Genomic DNA, 23,854 nt, shown 5'->3' with positions numbered 1-23,854 from the left:
CTCTATGTCATTTGGTCTCTCTGGTGGAGCATTGTCTCATTGGCAATTATACCACATCTTGTTTAATGTATTTGAAATATTTAAAAGTCTAGAGAATAACTTTGAGAATGGTAACAACCTGTCCAAAGGGCAGAAAATTTGAAATATCTACAATGAAATTTTTCTAATAGGGGCCTGGTTAAAGTCATAAGAAATGAGTGACCGGTGAAAAATAATGTTCTTCAAATTCTTGAACCATGCAATTCATACAAACATCATAAAATTAGTCTTCTGTGCACAAATTTATCATTTTTTTCGTGTAAATTTCGTATAATCGTCAATTTTTTTTTCAATCGGTCAATGTTGTTGTTAAAATATGGCAAGTAATTAAAGTTCGTGTTTTGAAGCCGAAGTTTAACGACTGTCACTTGTTTGTCAACAATCGACAAAAAATCAACAAAAAATCATGGAAATTGAGCACGTGTTTAACATGTAAATTCAGATAATAGTCTATTTTAAGGACATCCATGCGTATTGTGATCACCCGATTTTTACAAGATGGGTCACACTAAGGTCACTTTGCATACTTAAAATATGTCGGGGGTGGGGGGAATTCCAGGAAGCAATTAAAAGAAAGTAAACTTCTTCTAAATATGAATAAATTAAAGAATTTTCTTCAGAAAAAGGTTAATGTACATAAGTTTTATAATGAAAACTATCCATGGAGTTATAAAAAACATATGCATTATTTTTTTTGATTTGAGGTTTCTTATGACTTTAAATATCATATCGCACCATATCTATTTATGTTGGTGAAATTTGCCTCACTAATATTTTTGCCAATTGTTTATGTTAGTTAACATTATAAACTGCTAGGAAAGATTGTTCATTTTTTAAGAAGTCATCTAGCTTGCATGCTCACATATATTTTGGTGACAGATCATAATTATAGATAAAATCAGGGAAACACTACATAATTTAACCTCATGATTGAAATACTACCATGGAAACACACATTGACACTTTAATCAATTCATTTATCATTTAATGTATTTCAGTTATTTCCTTTTAAAATGAAGCTATCATTTCTATATAGCTATGTGATAATGTTCAAAAGTTCCTCAACGTAGAAAAGCTGCTAGAAAATGTTTTTAAAAAGGGGGTTGTGGTTCTTTTCAGTTTTAGATTATTTTATCTGTAAGCAAAATCATCCTTGCAATTAAAAGAGGATGTCAATTTACCAGTAGTTATAAGCTCATTTAGGGATTTAGGTTACATTAAAACCATGGATTTAGACCCTGCAACATGATACGAACATTAATTTATAATGCAGTAATTAGATAATTATGAATTTAAAACTCTATAACCATTGAATTTTAATAACAAACACAATTTACATGAAAGCCATGATTTCTGTCATATTTTTTTCTGTATTAAAAAAAACTAAACCCCCGGTATGTGGTATGTTTGTGGATGAGAGAACTCTCCACCCAGAGTCCAAATGATGTATAGGTTAGCAAGGTTACATTATAGTAGAGACAGGTGAATAAGACTTAGTATTTACTTGGCCAACTTTCAGCCTGGTCAGAACTAAAGTCACTTAATGTGTACAAATTAACATGTGGAAATCATGAATGAATATATTGGTTAATTGATGTTAATGATCTTTTGGTTAACTTAAGTAATGTATCTATTTTTTATGCCCCTGCCATTAGGCAAAGTGGGCATTAGGTGTTACCTTTGTCCTTATGTCTATCAGTCTGTATGTCCATAATTGGTTTCAATTCTCAAACTTTATTTCATGAACCAAATGGTATGAAATTTATTCACAATACTTATTACCATAAAACACAGATTTTGGTGGCACCTGACTTTTACAGTTTTTCGTTATGTCCCTTTATAACATTATAACATACACAAAAAGGGGCATCAATCGGACATTTGTGTCCCATAAACCCATTCTCCATTTATTTTATTTATGATGTATTGAATAAGTAAGCTGTCTTTCCATACAGTTTAAGTTGTATGTCTGAAAAGTGCTATCTTACAGTTAATAAAATGAGAATGGAAATATGGAATGAGTCAAAGAGACAACAAACCGACCAAGGAGAAGAAAACATATTCATGCATCTTTAAATGTCACATTCATCAATAAAACATTTTGTAATGTTCTGCCTCAGCTTCTTTTGACAAACATTACGACTGGTACCGTGGCTATGAACACAAGAGCTCTTTGAGGGAAAAGGCATGTTTATCTGTTTTAAATGTAATTGTTAATAAGTTTAAAAGCAGAAAGTTCTGCCAGAATAGATTCAATGGAAGCCTATAATATAATCAGATTCAATGAAAACCTATAAATATACTTGATCGCACCCTGATAATGAGACAGGATTGTTAATTTTAGCTCTTAATGTTCTTGATTGAAAAGGAAATGAAAAATAGATTTGATACTCTGCATGATAATGCATGTCATCCTGAGAGTAAAGCAACCTCAATGTTTCTATTTTACATATTATGCCAAGAAAATAATGATAGATAGTCTTTGTATGTCATATCTGATATTTCTAATCAGTAATTATGATTTGATTGAATGATTTTATCTTCTTATAAGTCATTTGTCTTAATAGGAGTTCATGTTTCCTGGATAGTTTTAATTGATGAGAAAGAATGATTGATTTATGTAGAACAATAGTTTTAAAAGTTATAGCTTTCTATCATACAGTCACGTTACTCACGTACGCAAAACTAGGGTTGTATCGTATTATTTGAGCAATAGCTTTCTCTCATATAGTCATTTACGCTTTTCCTCGCTTTTACTTACAAAACTAGGGTTGTATCAAATTACAAGAGCAATAGTTTTCCGTCCTATAGTTATGTATGCCTTTACTTACAAAACTAAGGTTGTATCATATCATAAGAGCAATAGCTTTCTCTCCTATAGTTATGTATGCCTTAACTTACAAAACTAGGGTTGTATCATATCATAAGAGCAATAGCTTTCTCTCCTATAGTTATGTACGCCTTTACTTACAAAACTAAGGTTGTATCATATCATATGAGCAGTAATTTTAAAAGTAATGGTTTTCTCTCATATAGTCATGAACGCCTTCACTTACAGAACTAGGATTGTATCATATCATAAGAGCAATAGCTTTCTCTCCTATAGTTATGTACGCCTTTACTTACAAAACTAGGGTTGTATCATATCATATGAACAATAATTTTAAAAGTAATGGTTTTCTCTCATATAGTCATGAACGCCTTCACTTGCAAAACTAGGGGTGTATCATATAAGAGCAAAAGCTTTCTCTCATATAGTTATGAACGGCTTCACTTGCCAAACTAGCGTTTTATCATATTACAAGAGCATTAGTTTTCCCTCCTATAGTTATGTACGCCTTTACTTGCAAAACTAAGTTCATTTTTCAATAGAACAATAGTTTCCAAACATGTATTCTGTAAAACTATGATCATAACAAAAGACAAATAGTATTTGAAGTGGGAATAGACCTTATATTGTAAGAATGTCTATGCCTTAATCTCTTTATTAAAGCAATAGTAATTTTAAAGCAAAAACCCAAGTCACAATGTGCATATATATACTGTTAAACTTTGTTTGTATCAGTACAACTATTTAGCCCTTCTCTCATGTTTCTTATACAGTTACATGCCCCTTTATAGGCAATTCTAGGTCATCATGTCATTGTGTTTGAATCATAGTTTTTTTAAAGCGAAAGCCTTAATTCCCTCATACTGTCATGTATCCCTTTACAACATGCAAAACTTTGGGTCTTCAAATATGATTGAGAGATAAAGGAATTTACAGACAATTACTGACATATTTATTTACATAAATCCTTGACTTAATTGATGCTATTGTCCTTAAAGAGATGTCACTTTGATTCCCCATCAGAAATGTTTGGTTTACAATAGGTTTGGTATATTTCATGAACTTAGATACCAAAATGTTGGAGCCATATTTTCATAACTTACAGAAGTATCATTAAAATGCAATGCTAGTTTTAAACAGCAGATTTCATGTTTTAAGAACACTATTTTGACATTTGTGAATACTTAATTAAAACGGGTAATACAAACAGAAATAGACAAGATGAAACCCATCAACCTCCAAGTCAAATTGATTTGTTAACAGACTTCATTCAGAAGAAGGTAACAACATTCTTATCCAAAAAATGTATTAATTCTGTTACAAATGTGTAAAGCAATGCACATTAATTGATTAGCCGTTGTTTTTATCTCATTAAAAGGTTAGGAATCCTTGATAACTCATGCTTCATTTCTTTTTCTATTTTCAGAAACGAAGATTACGATATTGACAACACCTGTTGGCTAAACAAAGGGAAGATAACTCATTGGAATTATCATATCGCATCAATTGATAGCATGTGTGTTCTATTATTGGCAAGTCATAACAACTTCATTATAGGGAGTGGATACATTACACAGGGGTAGAAATCCCCCATTAGTGGACCCCTATGCCATGTGCCGATACCAAAAATGGATCCAACTTGTTTCTAGAAATGCTGGCTATGTTAATGTATGAAAGATGTGTATAGATTTTATTTTTTTGTCATTATTGTTTATTATATGTTTTTATTTTAGTCTCACGTCCTGCTCAATACAAATTAGGGTCATTTGTGACAATATTACCATTATATGATATTTTAAAGCATAATAGATGCAGCCTTATATTTAATTAAGCTTTGTATAGATTATATTATATTAAGTTTTTTTAGTTGTAGATATTTTTGCAATGATACATTTATTTGCTAATTTTTCTGTCTTTCCTGACATAGTTTGCACATTTTTAATTTGGTTGAAGATGGACCAAAAGTATGATATAAAACAAATTCCACATCTGGATATTTACTTAGCCCTCTTTGAAAGATACAAGATAGTCTCTGCTTAGAGCAATGTTTTAAGCAGATCATTAATGAAAGCGGAAAGCTATTATCTCAGATTATTGTATAGGTGACAAAAAGAGGGGTGTGACAATTTATGACAAAATTCTGTTAAAATCGGGTAACATAACTTGAGATAGAAACAATTAACGCTTTTTACACCAAACAAGCACAAATTAGAACAGTGAAAGAAATTTTATTTCTTGCTTGTAAAACATATTTTGAAGATGAAAAAAAAAGATAAATACTAGAATGTCTTCCACTAAATATTAAACTAATGTGTGCCATTAACTTCATTAGCTGAATTCCATTTGATTTTTGAAGTGGGTATACCATATATTGGTCCATATTCAACCAACATTTGTAATTGAATTTGGTAGCTGGTTAGAAGTTTTCTTGATCATAGCTAAGTTCACCTTTTTGGTAAATGTCAAGGTCATTTGAAATTAATAAGTGAGGACAGATAATAGTCAGGCTCCACTTTTTATGTTTTTATTGTTTAAAATTTCAGACTTATTGATTTTATGTGGATGGTTGTCATATTGGCCGCAATCATCCCACATCTCCTTATTTTTATATCATGGTTTTTTTTTTTAACATAATGAGGCTGTATATAGGTCAGAACTGAAAGTCTTCAATTCCCTTTTTAATAACTTTCTTGCTTTTAAAACTTCCAACAAATGGAACTGTGATTAAATTTTGTAGAAAGATTTTGGTTTGTCCATTTTATAGGTGGTATTTTAGAATTACAAAGCTACATGTTAAAGAATTTTAATCTTACTGTTGAAAAAATAATAAACTAGTTTTAAACTTGCCTTTGACTTCAAAGAGTAATTGTTTGTTAAATGTAATTAGGTCAAGAGGCTTCATAATTGATAAGATTTAGGTCAGTTGTAATAAAGTCCAAGCCCTTAAAATCGGTAAATAGGTATACCAATTACTTAAGTGATCCACTATTTTAGAGTAAAAATCATGAAAGAAATCCATTAAAGATGATAAGTGTAAAAGTTTACCAATCAAATACTAATGGATTTTATTTTAACTTCCTTATTTTGAAATAACCTTAAATTTGCTATGAATGGAGAGCTATAAACATTAAATCAGCTTGAAGTGCATCATTCAAGTTCCAGAGAAATCTCACAGCGCTTATTGAATTTCATTATAATGGCACAGTGTCAATTTGAATATTATTTGCACAAAATGAAATGCATTAATTGGGTTTTCTAATCATTTTGAAAAGAACTGTTATGCAGGAGTTTTAACAAATCTAAGATAATCGGTTTTAAAACCCATTTTCTGTAGAAGGTTATCATATAAATATGTCAATTTGAAAATTAGAATTTTCAGCAAACTGGATTGATTACTATTTGTAGTTAATATCTATTTCTTGTTCAGTTAATGTGTTTATCAACAAGTTTTTTTCTTGTTTAAGATTCTCTTTCCTTTTGAACATGTAACTTAAAACCTGTCAGGTTATGATAATTCATTCTAAAGTAGCTTTATTTTATTTTTTTTTAAAGTTTTTTAAATGTGTAAAGTTTAAGCCTTGGGTGTTATTGTAATTTTATATTTTTAGGTCAAATAGCTAAAAATTTGAAAAGAGTAAACAAAAATCTTCCAAGTGTCTCAATTGAAGAATTTAAAATATGAATTTTGCAAAAATTAGCATATTAGAACAGTTGAGATATTTTCTGTTTAGACATTGTTTTCACCACTTTTTAAAACATTTTCTTTATAAGGAAAAACATGTAACATGAATTAAGTCAATACTGTCATAAAAGTCATTATTAAATCCATGTCTATAAAAATAACACTTATTCAAGCTTTTTCAAAGTAATAAGATGTTTTGTTAAAACACAATGCAAAAAAACTATAAGATTTAACTGGTTATTCAAAATCTATGTATTAATTATTTGTAAAATTACCAAATAATTGATGACAGAAATTAGAATTGGTCTGTAAAGTGAAATTTGTCATCATTGAAATAGCCAAAAACTTTAAACAGAGATAAAAATAAAATCTGCAATAACTTTTTAGTCCCCTTTAAGTGAATTCTGTCATTATTGATATAGTCAAAAATTTTAAAGAGAGATAAAAAAAAATCTGCAATAACTATAACCGATTACAAGAAAATTAATCCCCTTAAATTGAAATCTGTCATTGATTTAGCCCAAAACTTTAACCAGGGGTAAAAAATCTGCAATAACTATAACAGATAGCAAGAATATAAGTCCCTTTAAGTTGAAATCTGTCATTGATTTAGCCCAAAATTTTAACCAGGGATAAAAAATCTGCAATAACTATAAACAATAATAAGAAAATTAGTCCCTTTAAATCTTTCATTATTGATTATTAAAAGCCCAGAATTTTAAACAGTGATATAAACAATCTTTGAATCTATATTTTTACTGATAACAAGAAAATTAGTCCCCTTAAAGTGAAATCCATGTAGATGGAGAGATGACAGAAGCTATTAGGGATGTAATGATTTTTGATTCCAGTAGACACTGATCTATATTGTTGTGACCTTTTGGATACAATATTTTATTCATTAGATTACCCCTTTTATGTATTAGTTAGTAATGAAATTGACAAATTTATTTCTCTGGATGTCTGTATAAATAAGTCTTTAGCTGCCTACATGGTAACTTTTTGGCTCCACACTTTATAAGATTAATTATAAACAAGGAGAAAGTTCACCGTAGTTCATTTGTTAAAAGAATAATCAAATCAAAACAAAATTTTTAAATGGATTGGATTCTAAAAATGTATAAATAACATTTTTTTTTATCATTGAGCACAAGCCCTTAAGACAGGCTAGTAAAAATGTTTTAGGATTATAAAATATTTCTAAAAAGAGGCTCACAAACCATGTAGATTTATACATGTTGGTGAAGGATTTTCTGGCTTGTAAGTGAATTTTTCGTAATCTTGGCTTGGACTTGCAGGGTTTTTATGTTGACCAGTTAGTTGAATAATAAATAATTGCTTTGAGTTCTTCTAATAATATTATCAAATGTCTTTACTGTTTACCTCCTGATTTCAAAAGACATATGATTTTTTTCAGGCCACTAAACTTAATAAATAATAAATATTGTGGAGGATTCAATTCATAAGCACAACATTTTCATACGTATCTTTTTCACTTTTCCAATACATGCTTACAAACAAACATCATACCTGAAGCTTAAACCTAGCAGTGTTTTTTCTATAAGTTTGAGTGCTAATTTGACAATCAACTCATTTTACTTAAGAGACAGATTTATATGTGTTAAATCATTGAGACTGATACAACTAGCCATTTAATTCATTATTATTTTGTGCCAAAGATTTAGGTTAGGGTTTATTTACTTATTTTTGTGAAGTATTTAAACTTATTATTTCATTAAACATTGGACCCAATCCATGAAAACTATGAAATATACTATTTAGAATGTACGTCAGGGTGTTTAAATAATAAATAGCCTTATATTGTCATCTTTATGTAATAATCATTTTAAAAACTCTGCCCTACTTTTCTTAGTTTGTACAAAGTTCAAGCACACTACCTATGTATTGAAACTAGAATCATTCATATTATTTTGAAATTCTTTTAAAAACTGAATTGACAAAAAGAAAGAAAGAAAAAAATTATTTAAATTAAAGATTTGTGTAATTCGGGATCTGAATTGTGTAGTCTAACAAGCTGTACCTCTGCATAATTTCTGTTGAACTCTGTTATTCTGGCATTTCACTGAAACATTTTTTAACATTCGGAAAAAATCTGAATTAAACATCAAACTAAAAACTTCAGTCATTACATAAGTAAAATGAAGCATCATATTACCTTAAGGATGTACTTAGGTGAGGTTTTGGAGTTTAAAATGTTCTGACTCCTTGGTATTTTTCCATACAATACAATGTAAAATATTTTGCCCCATAACACCCATTTATTTTTTCATATAAGACTTAATAGCTCATGAAAGGTCATTTACCAAAATTTTAGGAGATTCTTGATTTTCTTTCTTCTGTTTTGAGACACAAATAATACCAATGCAAATATAAGGTAGAAGTCAGAGTCGGCCTTTTCCCGCCAAATTTTAAATCTCAAATATCTCGAAAAGGAGATCCATGACCTATCAATATTTTTAGCTTAACTTTATCCTTAATTGATGCTCTACCAGCTTATAGTATCAATTTTAATGTCTTAATTTCTTAATTTTCACCTTACCTCACCTAAGTACATCCTTAAATAGCTTTTAACTTTCATTTTAAAAGAAGTCTTTTTACTAGGACTAGAGAACTAAGATTTTTGTGTGGGGGGTTGCCAAGTTTAGGAATTCTTTGCCAAATGCCAGCTTTTCCAAGACTAAATTTAAATAGCATGTTAATCTACTTATAAAATCTTGATCTTCATGCTGAAAGGAGTTTAACTTTTGATCTTCATGCATAAGTGACCTCTACATGAGATTTTGTCTTAAATTTGTGGTACAGGGTTCAGGTCTATGTAAATCCTGAAATAAACTAGATTTTTTTTCCACTTATAAGAAAAAATGATAAGAAAATATCAGTTAAGCTTACTGTTGACAAACTTGACCACAACTCTAAATAAAAAAACTGACCAAAAGCACATACTCAAACATAACAAAACATCACTGTAAAATGTAAACAGAGAAAACTTTTGTTTTTAGAAATGATGATAAATTTATGTAAGTTTATAAAAATCCCCTTATCTATTTTTATCACAACGATCTGATAAGGATTGTTAGAAACAGCATCAAAAGCTTAAAATTTGTAATAAATTCATGCTGTGCCTTTCAGATCTCTCCTGACTATATATCACTTTGCTTTTTTCTTCCAACATTTGAGGTAATGTTTAGAAAAACGTAAAGATAGAATTGTTCGAGTTGACGTCATTTCATAACAGGCCTGACAGCAGGTTTTCAGCTAGTAGTAATAGATCAATTGTTTGCAAATTAAGAAGATAACTTTCATCTTCATTTCACAAGATAGTTAAAGAGAGAAAAAAAAAGTTGATTTTCAGACAATTCCCTTGGCAAATTCATTTTATGCAAATGAGCGCTATTTTAGTGAAGATAACACCCAAGGCAAACTTTCTTGAAAATTATTTATTAAGAATACTGCGCATACAGTTGACAGAATAATATTCCATATAATAGTTGATTAGTTGATTAGTCGTTTATGAATTGTTCTTTTTTAAATGTAAATATACTGAAAGTAAAAATTGTATCTCGAAGTAATAAAAAAATGATTTTTTTTGTATGATAAAAGCTTTGTGATAGGATTGAATGATGACCTTTTTTCCGATTTTTACAAAAACATTAGTCTAGAAAGATGATTTTCAATAACTGCTAAAAGGCATTGGACATAAATGTTACAAATAATTTCACAAATGATAGATGAAGCAAGTCAATTTCCTGAACTAAAACGATGAATATCAAGGCAGTTTTCAAAATCTAGATTTTTGCTCTTTGTTGTTAAAAAAAACAACCCACTTTTTCATCTATGATTCAATCATTCAATGGTAAAAAAGTTCCCCAGACGGCTATTACAGAACAAGTGCCATTCCTGATAAGTTTTTTATGGTGTAAGTTTAAGGCAATTCTCTATAGAGGGGCATAAAGGGGGGTATCTGCATGGAAGAAAGCAAAATAAAATCGCTGTTTCACGATGAGCGAGCAATTAAAAATTTCCTGCACATTGATCTTTTTACCGATTTCACAAAACAAGGAAATAATGCAACTTTTTCACGGCTGCAGGTGAAAGAAATTGACAAAACACTTTCCACGAAAATAACCCTTTACGCCCTCCTCTATATTTTGGCTACAATTACCTTGTTTTATTGATTGTTTAGAAATTACATACAATTTTGTCCTCTCTTACCAATTAATCTGCTTGTCAGAACCATACTTAACTACTCCTAATATTGATCTGTTCTGGCTATTCTTCAATTCCCACAATCAGGTGCATATGTTTTTGTTTGAAAAATTTAAGATTTTTTTTATATTGAACTTTGAAATGGACTATGAGTAAAAATAATGTTTAAAATTTTTCAAGACATAAATAATAATATCAAATATTGGAAATTTGAAATGGACTATGAATAAAAAATAATGTACAAAATTTTTGTAGACAAAAAAATAATATTAAATATTGGAAATTTGAAATTGACTATAGATTAAAACAATGTTTGAAAAATAAATAAGCTATTATCATTGATGTTTCCTTTTAAAACATTTATAATCCTGGGGGATAAAGTTTGTGGTTTTGTTAACTAATTTTGATTAGGATGATTTTTTTTTGGATTCCAGTATGTTTTTTAGATTTAAATTTTTTGTTGAGGTCTAAATTTTATCCTTGAAATATCATTCCTTAAATATTTCACACAATACTATTACAATTATTGAAATGAACTCATCCACGATGGTTTTCTTCACTATTTGTTCTTTCATACATAATTGTATCTAAAAATGTAAGGGAGGGAATTGGCTGTGATTATGGACATACAAAATCTGAATTCTACTTTTCATGAGGGGGTAATCTCTGGTGAAATCATTTATCTGTTTTTCAAGTTTGACATTGCAAAACAAATAAAGGGGCGAGCATCAGCTGACATTATGGACATTCAGAATCTGAATTCTACTTTTCATGAGGGGTAATCTCTGTTGAAGAAATCATTTATCTTTTTTTCAAGTTTGACATTGCAAAAAAATGAGGGGGCGAGCATCAGCTGTGATTATGGACATTCAGATTGAATTCTACTTTTCATGAGGGGTAATCTCTGTTGAAGAAATCATTTATCTTTTTTTCAAGTTTGACATTGCAAAACGTCTAACCTGCTTAAATACTCATTTGAAAACAATTACATGGAACCAAAGAGCACTTGAAAACAAAACTTTCAATGTTTCTACAAATGTTTTTTATTTGTACTTTACTGTTTAACAATCATGATGCACTTGTCAGTATAATGAAGAGATATTCAGTTGTTAGGTTGGCAAATTGAATTCCATTTAACCTTTAAATTAAGTGAAAAATTGCTGTGAAAATGGAATGATAATTGTTTTAAACTTTTACAAACCAAACTTCAAAGTTGAGCTTGAATTGCCAAAGAGATTGGATTAGGGTTTGAAATTACTTGGTTTACAATTTAGATTGCTTGAACAGACGTCATGATTTGTCTGAAAGATTTACACAGTTGTAAAACAAATACTCTTACATTTTGAATCTCATTTTCTTTTGCAGCTACCAATTTATCGTTATGCTGTACATTTTGAATCTCATTTTCTTTTCGCAGCTACCAAATTGTTTTTATTTTTAGTATTCTGTAGTATGTTTTGACTTTTATTATATTTTTATTAAGTTGTCTCATTTAGTATAGAGCTGTATTAGTTTACTTTTATTTATATAATTAAGTTCAATAATGACAGTTTTAAAAAAGAAAAAATCATATTTTGCCTTGACTATTTTCCCAAAAGTGCTATTTTTATTGTGGATAATTGCAGAATGATAAATTTATATTAAGGTGTTTTTCACCACCAAAGATGCATTAGATCCTGATGGTTATCAATTGAAACTTGAACCAAATTGCGTTTGTTTTTTTAATTCAGTATAGTTCAGCTGTTGTTTTTATCCTTTGTTTAAAATTCCTCTAACCATGCAACCTACGATTCCTTTTAGGGGACTGATATAATTGCCAAGCCACATCAGTTCCCCTTTAAAATTGTAAGGATACTTGATGAGAGAAATTTTTAACAGTGTTATCCTTAAATAGATGTGTTAAGATGAAAACATTCCCAATGTTACATTGTACAGTTGTATCCAAGCAGTTTGAACCTGTTCCCTGCTGTAGGTACTGTTCCCTTGTCAAATGTAAGAGTAAAACAGATGGGTTTTAAGTGTGATTGTAGTGTAAATGTTTTACAATGATACTTTCAATTTTTTTTTTATCAGTTTTATCATAAGGTCCATCAAAACAATGCAAATCATGAGCAATGGATAATTGCAAAGAAGAACAATTGTGTATCATAATTTATGATAAAATCATGTTATTTAAAATTAAAATTTTATCTATGAAATCATGAATACCAAAAATTATTTAGAATGGTAGATATATTATTCTATTATACCAGGGGAGATAACTTAAAATTGTTTCAAAGAATTATTATTTAATGAATTTATACCATTGTAATATGCTACATATTTATCTTGTAGTTAAATGTATACATTTTCATTAAATATTCTAAAAAACTTTACATCAGCTCCTTCATAAACTATCTGGAGTCAATCCAGTTTTTTCCTCAAATATAAAATGTTAAGAAGATGTGTGAAACTGGGTTGTATTTCAACGAAGGAAATACATATCAAATTAAGGGTTAAGGTTGGAAAACTTTTCTCTTTCATAAAATGTAATGGACTGAATATTTCATAGTTCAATATTCATTGGTCCTTAGTATTACTTGATGTATATTTCTTCACTTAATCTTAAATTTGTACAATCTATGTTATAGAATCTTCCATGATAAATGTGGCCTTACTTATGTTTGAACCAGCTGGTTAAACAATTGTTGAAATGTTTAAATTTCAAGTGATAATTCCTGATATTCTAGGAAATGATTACAATTTGATGAAAAGAAGATTTTGTGTAAAGGAGAAAGCAATCCAACAATTTAAAATAATATCTTATTCTTTTAAACCCTGTTATGATTTTGTTCGAAAACTTTATTTAAAAATCTCTTGTATTAAGGTTTGATCATTTTAATTTGCTTTCAGTTTTATGGTAGTTTGTAGTTTTGGTTTTTTTTGTTGTTTTTTTTTTTTGGGGGGGGGGGGAGTTAGGGAAGGGGAAGGGAAATGAACATTTGAAGCACCACATTTATCATGAAAGGAAATATTAAAACTTGTTACTGTATAAAAGTGTAAATAGTATATTGAAGGACAAACCCATGTGTGATTCTGTTTTTGTTATAAATGATGTTATAGAGTATATGAGGCAAAGAGACTGTGATCACGTTATTATCATTTTGAATATTTTTATATCTTTGTCACTTTTTGTGTATGGTGTACTTACTTAAACATACACATGAGCAAGAATTTTATAAGTTTTATTCCCATGTGAGACTTTTATTGGCTTTTAAAGGGTTTATATCATGGCAAAGGTCTGCTTTGCATAAAAAGTATTAAAATCTAGTTCAATGTGGCTAGCTCTTTTCTTGAATTTCTATGGTTATAACATAGAGGAATAATTTAAGTTATGGGGTTGAAAATATTCACTGTATATGAATGAATTTTTGGTGCACAAATTACAAATTTTAAAGGGTTGACAACTTCAATGCAAACTCTTTAGTTATGAATGGAAATTTTTGCTCATGTTATAAATAATAGCAATTGTAAATAGACTCCAAAGTTTCATTTTATCAGCACTTTCATGATTTACTCTCAACTGCACTTAAGAATGAATGGAAAAATCAGAATAAACCTATGCAGAACTAAGCTCAATTGATATAGTTCCCACAATGCAATCTTAATTATAAATGTACATTTCATATAAAAAGTTACAGTATCATAATAATTAGGAAATATATCAACTTGTTTATTTTAATTCTTAATTCATATTATTAAACACTTCATGTACACTTCTGCATTTTATTTTATTCTGATATTTGAGATTTATTATCAAATTCATCATCAATGTCACAGATGACTTAGATTTGCACAGATTTGAGCAATTTTCTCAATTACTACACTAGTTTTACAAATGTCATCTTATTAGATTTTAAAATATCTGTTTAGCAGAACATTCGCATGTGAAGCCAATTTGGCTTATTTTACTAGTGAAATGAAATTTATAAAATGTATGAAATTACTTGCCCAATCATGAAAAACCACATTATAAGGATTAAATGAACAATTCACTTTACATTTTAAATTTATTTTTAAAATGTATACTTGAAAATTTGTGATTATCACCTACAATTTTCATTAAAATATTTCTTTATATGAAAATCTTTGACTCTTGAAATATAATGGGTTTTTTTTTTAAAGAAAATTATTTATCAAATACCGCATTTAATATTTCTGAGGCTTTTTTTCTACACAATGTTAGGGGCTTTTTTTTTTCCTGACAAGTTATAAATGCATTGTGCTCAAGTGTCCGAAATTATACTGAGAAATATCAAAACTCATAATTTTAACTTTCGTTTTAGTTTTTACTTTTGCATTAAAACATTTTATTTAAGAGTTTATATAATTTTACTGTTACCTACTTAAGTATACATTTTACTTCTACATATTTTTATTATAGATGGTCTATAACTGTGGATTCATAACATTTGTGAAATAAATAGTGACAGAAAAAATGAAAAGTGATTAAACATTTTTTACAAATAAGGAGATTATCTGTGATAATTTACTTAATGTAATAAAGTTTAAATTTTTTAATTTTGAGGGACAACTTTTGTGAAACTTATATACTATTATACTTTTTTTTTATTTCGCTAAATAGGTTGGCTCAATTAGAAAAATCTAAATATCTTTTCAAAGGACAAATATTAAATTTGACCTTTTTGTACTGAAATTGTAACTCATTATTGTCAATTTTGTTGGTAATGAGACTATAATTATTGCATCAGATGATAACAATACAACATTTAAGGCAGTCAATTGGCATTTAACATTTGACGATATTCATTTTTATCATTTTTTCGGAAGATTTGATGATATGAGATTACATCTAGTAGTAGCTTGGATAATACAGAAAAAAATTATGTGTAATTCACTGCAAAAAATCAAAAATGATAATTTTATGAAACGTTTTAACATTGAGAAATTTCAATAGCTATATTTCATGTAAAATATGACAATGCTTATCCGCATTCAAGTTTGAAGCAAGGGGTTAACCTTGTCTAGAATTCATACTTCCAGTGAAGTTTTACTTACCAATATGGAGGGTATTTATTTATTATTTATTTTATCACAGAATAAGAATTTTCTGACTATTTTCTAAGATTGAAGCTGTGTATAATTCAACTGCAGTCATTCTTGTTAATTAGAATACTTAGAGGGAGAAGAAAACTTTTTCATATTCATTTGAGACACATTTAATAGGCTTTATTGTCTACATAGTATGAAAGGGAAGATCATGTATTTGTGAATTTTATACCATATGATGTAAGAATATGAATATTCATGAGTATGTATGAAAATGAATATTCATCAGATGTAAATGAGAAAACCTCACAACATTGATAATGTATGAAATCCATAGTTATGATTTGTTTTACTTTGTTTTAAATTGAAATCTTGTATTGTTTTAATCAGTCCCTATGTAAAGTGTTATTATTATATGATATGCTCATATAATCAACTCTTAAAAGATTCCAGTTTATTCTGGGAACATTTCTATTGTATGAATCAATCAATTAGATTTATCATATTGCGAAATCTTACAGTTAAGGGAAATAACTCTTTAAGTTCTAATGTCTCCTTTATAAACTACTTACTATTATACATTTCTCTGTAAGACCTATTTAGGGTTCGTCAAAGGTAAAATATCAAACTTATTCATAGTAAAATTATTGTGTTATAAATAATAAAATTCATAATTTGCCATACAAATTTGGTTATGTATTTTTTTGTAAATCTTAGAATTTCCTTCCTAGCTGTCAGATAGCCTTGGAACCTAAATTTGAATTTCATCTTTTTTAACTTCTCTTAACACATTTAATTTGAACTCTTGTCAGACAATACTAAGAGTAAACATGTAAATTCTGTGTTTTGGGAAATAGTATAAAAATCGATTAAAATCTCTTGTGGTTTATTTCTTAACTGCTGAAGAAATATAAATTTCACAGTTTGTCAAAGTTATTTCTGTAGAAATCTGATTTATATGATTGTGCTGTCTGATTTTCAAAATATATTCAGTAGATGGGCCTTAAATATGGGTTAGATAACATAAACTAACGTAGAAAATGTCAATTATGATAAAGTCGATCATGGGTTCAATGTCATGATATAAATTATGCTTTTCAACACATTTCATATATCATTTAATTAATTTTAATTGCATATTTCTAAATGTTTTGCACATTTTCAATTTTTCGTAGTTTTTTACAAGGTTATGTCTTTGTAAACATAACACATAAACATAGATTTTCTTGAACACAGTCGTGTATTCTGTATAAGTGGCATTTTTAGCCAGATATACCAAGAGTTAGAATAGTAGGGGCATGATCTTAGATATTCAAACAATTCTTAGACTTCATATACTGTTTAAGTTTTTAGAATTTAAAAAAAAAATCATTTTGAAAATTACTTATGAAAAGTAAAATTATATACTTACTTAAAATATCACTAGTGTAGTTATGAAATAATTTCTTTAAACCATGTAGTGTAGACTACTCTTATAATACTCGAAACCTGATATTATTTTGAATTTCAATCAATTGTTGATATTATTCTGTTTTTAAAACCAAATTATATTTCTGGGAAACTGGAGAAAAAAATCTTGTTATTGTTTTGTTTAAAATGTTTATACCTCTCAATGAAAAAGGTTTTTATTTATTGATAATAAATAATCTACTGATTTTTTTGCAAACAAATTTAAATATGAATTTAATACATTAAAAGTGCAAAAAATAATTGATTTTTACCAAATCTTTGAGAGATTAAAAATGTTCCATTTTTAGGGTTGAATTGTTGTGTGATTCTCTCCTGTGACTGATTAAAATACTGTTTTTAAAATCTTTCCTAATTTTATCATTGTACATGCATTCAGGGAAAAACCTCTCATTACTTTGTGTATATATATAATTGTTATTTATATTATGGAGTTGTAGAAACCTTTTTTTTTTCATTTGTTATTGCATTGAATTAACTGTTTGAAATGCAAGCACAAAAAACCAAGAATTGTAATAAACATCACTATTTCAAAGTAAAATCTTTTATATTATATTTTCTTGACAATGATCCCCTGGATGGTCTCAGGGTAGCTTGGTCACCTGGAGTGCAATGGTTTGATGGTTCGAATCTGGGTCAAACCAAAGACAATAATAGTGATATTTGCTGCTTTTCTCCCGAGTACGCATTAAGGAATAAGAGCAAAGACTGGTCAGCTGGGAGTCCGAATAATGTGACCTGGTCAAAGTGACATATCTTTCTGTGGACTGTCACATTGTGAGCTTGCACCTTTAAAATCGAATGCAGTGTGTTTTCAAAATTAGAGTTTTTATCTCAATTTTACGATCCACAGAACATAGAAAATGATAGTGTGAGTGGGGCATCTGTGTACTATGGATACATTCTGGTTTCATGTGAAATACTCCTTGATTATGAGTATTAGGATACCTTTATTTGATACTGTAAATACGGGTATTTAAAGGGAAAGAATGTCAACATTGAAAGTGAAACAAAGGTAAATGATTTGATTAACTGATTCGATCCACACAAAATCATTCTTATAAAGGTAAAAACGACGATAAACATAAATTTTAAAATCTATACTATGAAAATCCAATTGCACGAGTTGCTTAATCTATTTATATCTGTGTTAAAGTTTACATCGCTTATATATGGTCATAGAAGGTCAACTCGATAGTTAATTAGATGGCGTCTTGGCTAAATTTCACACGAAACGAAGCAACACCTTATCGAGACCATGTTCTGTAAATTGTTAATTGGATATTTTTGATAGTTTGGAAAAATGTTTCACATTGTTTATGTTTACATCGCTTATATATGGTCATAGAAGGTCAACTCGATAGTTAATTAGATGGCGTCTTGGCTAAATTTCACACGAAACGAAGCAACACCTTATTGGGACCATGTTCTGTAAATTGTTAATTGGATATTTTTGATAGTTTGGAAAAATGTTTTACATTGTTATAAATAACATAAAATATGAGAATTTGAGTCAAATCGGTGAACATAAATTTGGCAGCTAGTATTCCTTTAAAGACACTAAAAGAGCAATGGGTCATTTATGTTTGGAGAATGAAATGGTGTAAGGTGTACATGTCTGTCTAGCATGGTTCATATGAATTCGACCTTTTTGGCATGGATCACTTGTCGATGTTTTTGTAGTTTGGTCTGTTTCTCCGGCAATAGGACCAATATATCTGGTGTAGGTGTACATGTCTGTCTGGTATGGCTCATCTGACCTCAAACATTTTTATGATTCATTGATAATGTAAAATATATATGTTAATTGAAGTAAAAACTTCATGTCATTTCAACATAATTCACTGAACAACATAATTCAAGCATAATAAGTAAAAGAAGTCTAGACATTTCAGAGCAATGGTACTCACTATATATTGCATATAGTATATAATAACTCAACGAATGATTGATAATTGTTTATTTAATGACCGCTGGCAAAAATTAATGCATACATGTATTATGAAAACAATAACAAAGTCATAATAAATCTTATTAATTTTCTGCGATTCTGGTACAAAGTGGAAGAATGACATGCTGTAAAAAATAAAACATATTTGACCTAATACATGCAATATAAAAAAGAAGATGTGGTATGATTGCCAATGAGACAACTATCAACAAAAGACCAAAATGACACAGAAATTAACAACTATAGGTCACCGTACGGCTTTCAACAATGAGCAAAGCCCACATCGCATAGTCAACTATAAAAGGCCCCGATAAGACAATGTAAAACAATTCAAACGACAAACTAACGGCCTTATTTATGTAGTTTTTTTGTCAAAATAGATATGAGTCAAGTCCTTAACCAAAAAGATATTTTACACGAATTTTCATCTTAGAAATATCTGAGACTACTATTATAGTAGTCTCATGAAATATCTACACTAAAACGCAAAACATTCGAAAGACATTATCGAACAAATACCACCAAAAAATCGTGGAAGCGGTACAGGACCAAAAGGAACCTAAAACTTCGAGCCATATTAATCAAAGATCAACTTCGTCCTCAGTCAATATGCTTCTCTTGGGTCGAAGTTACCTCGTATAATGGACCTCATACAAAGGCTATAATCTCCATCATCCTAAACTCGCCTCTGCATAGAGTATGTTTACCTTAAATCACCAAACTCAGTTATACATAAAAACAAACCCCCATATAACATTATCATGCGGACAAGCTTGAGTCGTACCAGCAAATCTGTCATTTACAAGATAATGTACGTAAAAAAGGTACAATGTACAGAAAAGTCAATCACATATCTGCACTGGCTGCCTCAACGTTGATGTCTACAGAGACAAATCAGAAACAGTTGGCTTGCTAATAATTGAAAACAAAATATATTCTTCGTACTGGGAGACAGAGGATTGACTACATTGCAAACTGAGCTTTGCATAATTATAAAGTGTTGTTTAATAAAGAATGTGAAGTTTCTGATCACAACGTTCTCTGGTCTCTAGTGTACATAGCTGTCTCGTTGACAATCATACCACATCTTAGTTTTATAATGAAATCTCGCTTTCTCGATTGGAACCCATTGTTTAGTTTAAATCAATTGTCTCAGTGAATCGGAACAAATGTTTATTTAAAAACACAAACCGTGACAAACATGGGAAATGCGATTGCTTGTGGCAAATATATCAAGTATTTTCTTTGCAATAAGCACATTATGAAGTGAATATTTGCTTTGAGCCGAACTGAGACAATGTGGCGGTGTATTATGATGCTAGCACATTGGACAGTATATAAGCTGACATATGCCATCCTTCATTGACACTTTATTCTGGGTGCAGTCTTAAACACCCGGTGAATGAAATTAAACATGCAGCTGAATAGTTATAAATTTGATTGATCCCCTATAATACATAAGGAACTTTGGTTCAGGTTAACATAAAAATGGCCTTTCTGTTTAGAATTCTTAAATCTGTTCACAAGTCAGGACTATTTGTTTAGGGGCCAGCTGAAGGACGCCTCCGGGTGCGGGAGATTCTCGCTGCATTGAAGACATATTCGTGACCTTCTGCTGTTTCTGTTCTATGGTCGGGTCGTTGTCTCTTTGACACATTCCCCTTTTCCATTTCCAATTTTATTAATATGTATATCTTGTCAATAAAGGAGGCCAGAGTAACCTGAATATTGCTGACATCAAAGTGTCTTTTTTGAAGTGTGATTCGTTGATGACGCAAAATTATTTTTATTTTGTTAATTTCTCAGACAAACATGCAGATGTGCCATCAATATCCAAGGGGGATACTTTTGGTCACCTTTTCAGGCTTTGGAATTTAGTGAACTAGAGTCAGGAGCCTGTAATTCAGTGGTTGTCGTTTTTTAATTTGTTTTTCGTTCATTTTTTGTACTTAATAAATAAGGCCATTAGTTTTTTTTTTTCGTTTGCATTGTTTTACATTGTCATTTCGGGCCCTTTATAGCTGACTATGCGGTATTAGCTTTGCTCATTGTTGAAAGCCGTACGGTGACTTATAATTGTTAATTTCTGCGTCATTTTGGTATCTTGTCACGGGAGAGTTGTCTCATTTGCAATCATACCACATCTTCTTTTTTTATATTTTATACACTAAACAATCATGAAAAACAACTTCTCCGACCCTAGCTAATATTTTCACGAGATACCTTTGTTTTTTTGTGGTGTAAAACATATGTTGAGCAGTAAACCTCCAGGAATCTGTTTATCGTTAAAGACTATCTGTAATGAATATTCAAACTACAATTTCAAATTAGCACTATGTTTTTATTATTATTCAAGACAAAGACGTATACAAAAATCAATATATTACATGTACATACACTAGCACTATAATGTTTATGATAACACAAGTTTAGAATAAGAAGTTTTGCTCACTAAACATTGCAAACTCTGTGAAATTGGTGGGCTGATGACGAAACCTTTTCCTTGACTGGTCTCTTTGCTCTTGAACTAGCTGTACATGTGGTGCATATTCTGGGAATTTTTCGAGGAAATAGTTTGGTACTTGACGCTTTCTGTTATTTGCTCTGCTCCTCTTGTTGGCAAACCACGACTTGACTTGAGGTACTGTTATACCGGTTGTAATGGCTAGCATTTCCTTTTCTTCCTCTGATGGGTATGGATTGGCGATGTGTTGCTTGTACCATGCGTTCAAGGCTTCTCTGGATTTACCGCCAAGTTGACTGTACGTGTTATCATTGTCTGTGTCTTTCTTCTTTCCGGTAAGCTTATGTTTGATCGGATGTGTGTTTCCGGTGATGGATAGAGTATTAAAACAACGAACTCTTTTGTTTGCCATCCATTTCTTCACCTGTTTGGTTGTGAGGTTTGTAATGTTTGCTAGTTCTTCTACTTCATCATCGTTAGGGTATGGATACGTCACATGAGCGTCATACCATGCTGTCAGTATCTGTGTAGCTTCTGGTTTAATCTGGCGTGTCTTTGGCAGACATCTATCAGTTTTCGGTTTCTTATGTTGTTGGTCAATTGGAAGGTTACTTTCTTCTTCAAATTTCCGCTTTAGTGATTGCCGTCTTTGTAGATTGGTTGTCTGGTCAGTGGGTGGTGCTACCTGCTGGTATTGCATGTAATCCTGTCGAGGTAAATCAAATGTTTCCATTAAATTTGAAATATGAGCTGAAGCGGATGCACCAAACTGCTGAAACAATTCTGTACTTTCAGGGAGAACATCGGCAGATTCCATGGCCAAACTGAGAACGTCTATGTCCTGAATCGGTGAACTCGTATCATTTGATGAGAAACTGTTAGATGCTGATTCATCTGAAGCACTATAGTTTATAGCTCTTTTCGTAGTTTGTTGGATTTGTTTTGGTGTAGTTTCTAGTAACAAGAGTTCGTCTAGATTACGATTGGTGTCTTCTATCAGCTGAAATCGGCATTGGTCAAATCTGTCATGAATGAAATGAGTCTGACCTTGTGAGGAGCTGACTTCCAAGTATCTGGCTACTTCCATTGTGCTCACCTCTTTTGAATATCTACATTCAATGTCTCGAGCTTTTGTCACAACCTGACGGTTCTGTTGAGATCTGAATTGCAAGAATCTCTTCTGAAGATTAAGATGAGCAAGGTGAATATTTGAGCCTCGACCAGCAGTACTGTTCTTGGTATCCCATTTGACGTTCAGTAAGTTTGTTGGTACCTGCATATGTAAGCATTCTTCTGCCAACAACTTGGATAGGTCTTCAAACATTGGGTTTTGTTGCAAGTTCTGTAAATAATTGTCTTTATTTTTGTACAACGGTTTCAGTTGCTGTCCATCAGCGAGTAGTCGTCTGCGAGCCTGTTTGCTGCTGATGTTGTTTCCATGGAAACAGTGTAAAGGTTGAGATGTAACTAGGGGATCATCCTGTTTCCTATTGAAGATTGATATTCCTGTTACCGGTGACATGCTATTGGATTTGTTGTCAGAGAACAACAACAGAGACGGTGACAGAAACTTGAGAAAATCTGGCGTTGTAATTTCTGATTGGCCGTGGCTACGATCGTCTCCAAACTGGAATACGTGGTTCTTGTATGGGGTCTCCATATCAAAGCTACTTTCAGTATATCTTTTTGAGTTTTTTTTTTTTCGAGAGAATATTTTTTTATAGTGCAATGTTGAGATTATGATTTAAACTGTAATATTTAACACTATATATAGTGTTTTCGTGAAGTGACGGGAGTCTCGTTCTCAATTTGAGTATGTGTACACGGAAGCAAAGTGTGTACTTGTGTGTTATGATAGCAGAGCAAACTGAGCTGTCCGAATAAGAACCCCGTATCAATTATAAATAACATAATAGTACACTTGATTAAAACCATTTAAAGTAATTACATTAAATTGATTGTCTTTAATTATTTTTAAAAACAACTTTTTTTATGTGTAAATAATTAAGTAAACTAATTATAGCACTTTAGATGTGTATTTATTAATTATCAAAGTTTGTTTTAATCGTAGGTTACCTATAGTTGTTCATTTCTGTGTCATTTGGTCTCTTGTGGAGAGAATATTGTCTCATTGGCAATCATACC

General features: G+C 30.2%; 2 protein-coding genes across 5 annotated transcripts in view; one reads left to right on the top strand and one right to left on the bottom strand.

The window, feature by feature from the left end:
- The window catches only part of LOC143083285 (potassium voltage-gated channel protein Shaker-like), a 49,902-nt gene extending 42,982 nt beyond the window's left edge, over positions 1–6,920 (top strand). For all 4 annotated transcript variants that reach the window (XM_076259553.1, XM_076259554.1, XM_076259555.1 and 1 more), the window contains exon 4: positions 4,296–6,920. The gene's annotated coding sequence lies outside the window, so the exon portion shown is untranslated. The remainder of the gene's footprint in view (positions 1–4,295) is intronic.
- A 14,674-nt stretch (positions 6,921–21,594) lies between these two features.
- Positions 21,595–23,432, bottom strand: LOC143081772 (uncharacterized). The gene has a single exon (XM_076257483.1). The coding sequence runs from the start codon at positions 23,367–23,369 to the stop codon at positions 21,675–21,677; it is 1,695 nt and encodes a 564-aa protein (XP_076113598.1). The 5' UTR covers positions 23,370–23,432; the 3' UTR covers positions 21,595–21,674.
- Between the last annotated feature and the right edge of the window lie 422 nt (positions 23,433–23,854).

This window comes from Mytilus galloprovincialis, chromosome 7, assembly GCF_965363235.1.
Source record: "Mytilus galloprovincialis chromosome 7, xbMytGall1.hap1.1, whole genome shotgun sequence".
Lineage (NCBI taxonomy): Eukaryota > Metazoa > Mollusca > Bivalvia > Mytilida > Mytilidae > Mytilus > Mytilus galloprovincialis.
The sequence above is the reverse complement of the archived record's forward strand: the minus strand, read 5'-3'. Positions and strand labels throughout refer to the sequence as shown.

Coding starts and splice junctions, on each gene's coding strand:
- LOC143081772 (XM_076257483.1), bottom strand. CDS start 23,369: ATGGAGACCCCATACAAGAACCACGTATTCCAGTTTGGAGACGATCGT.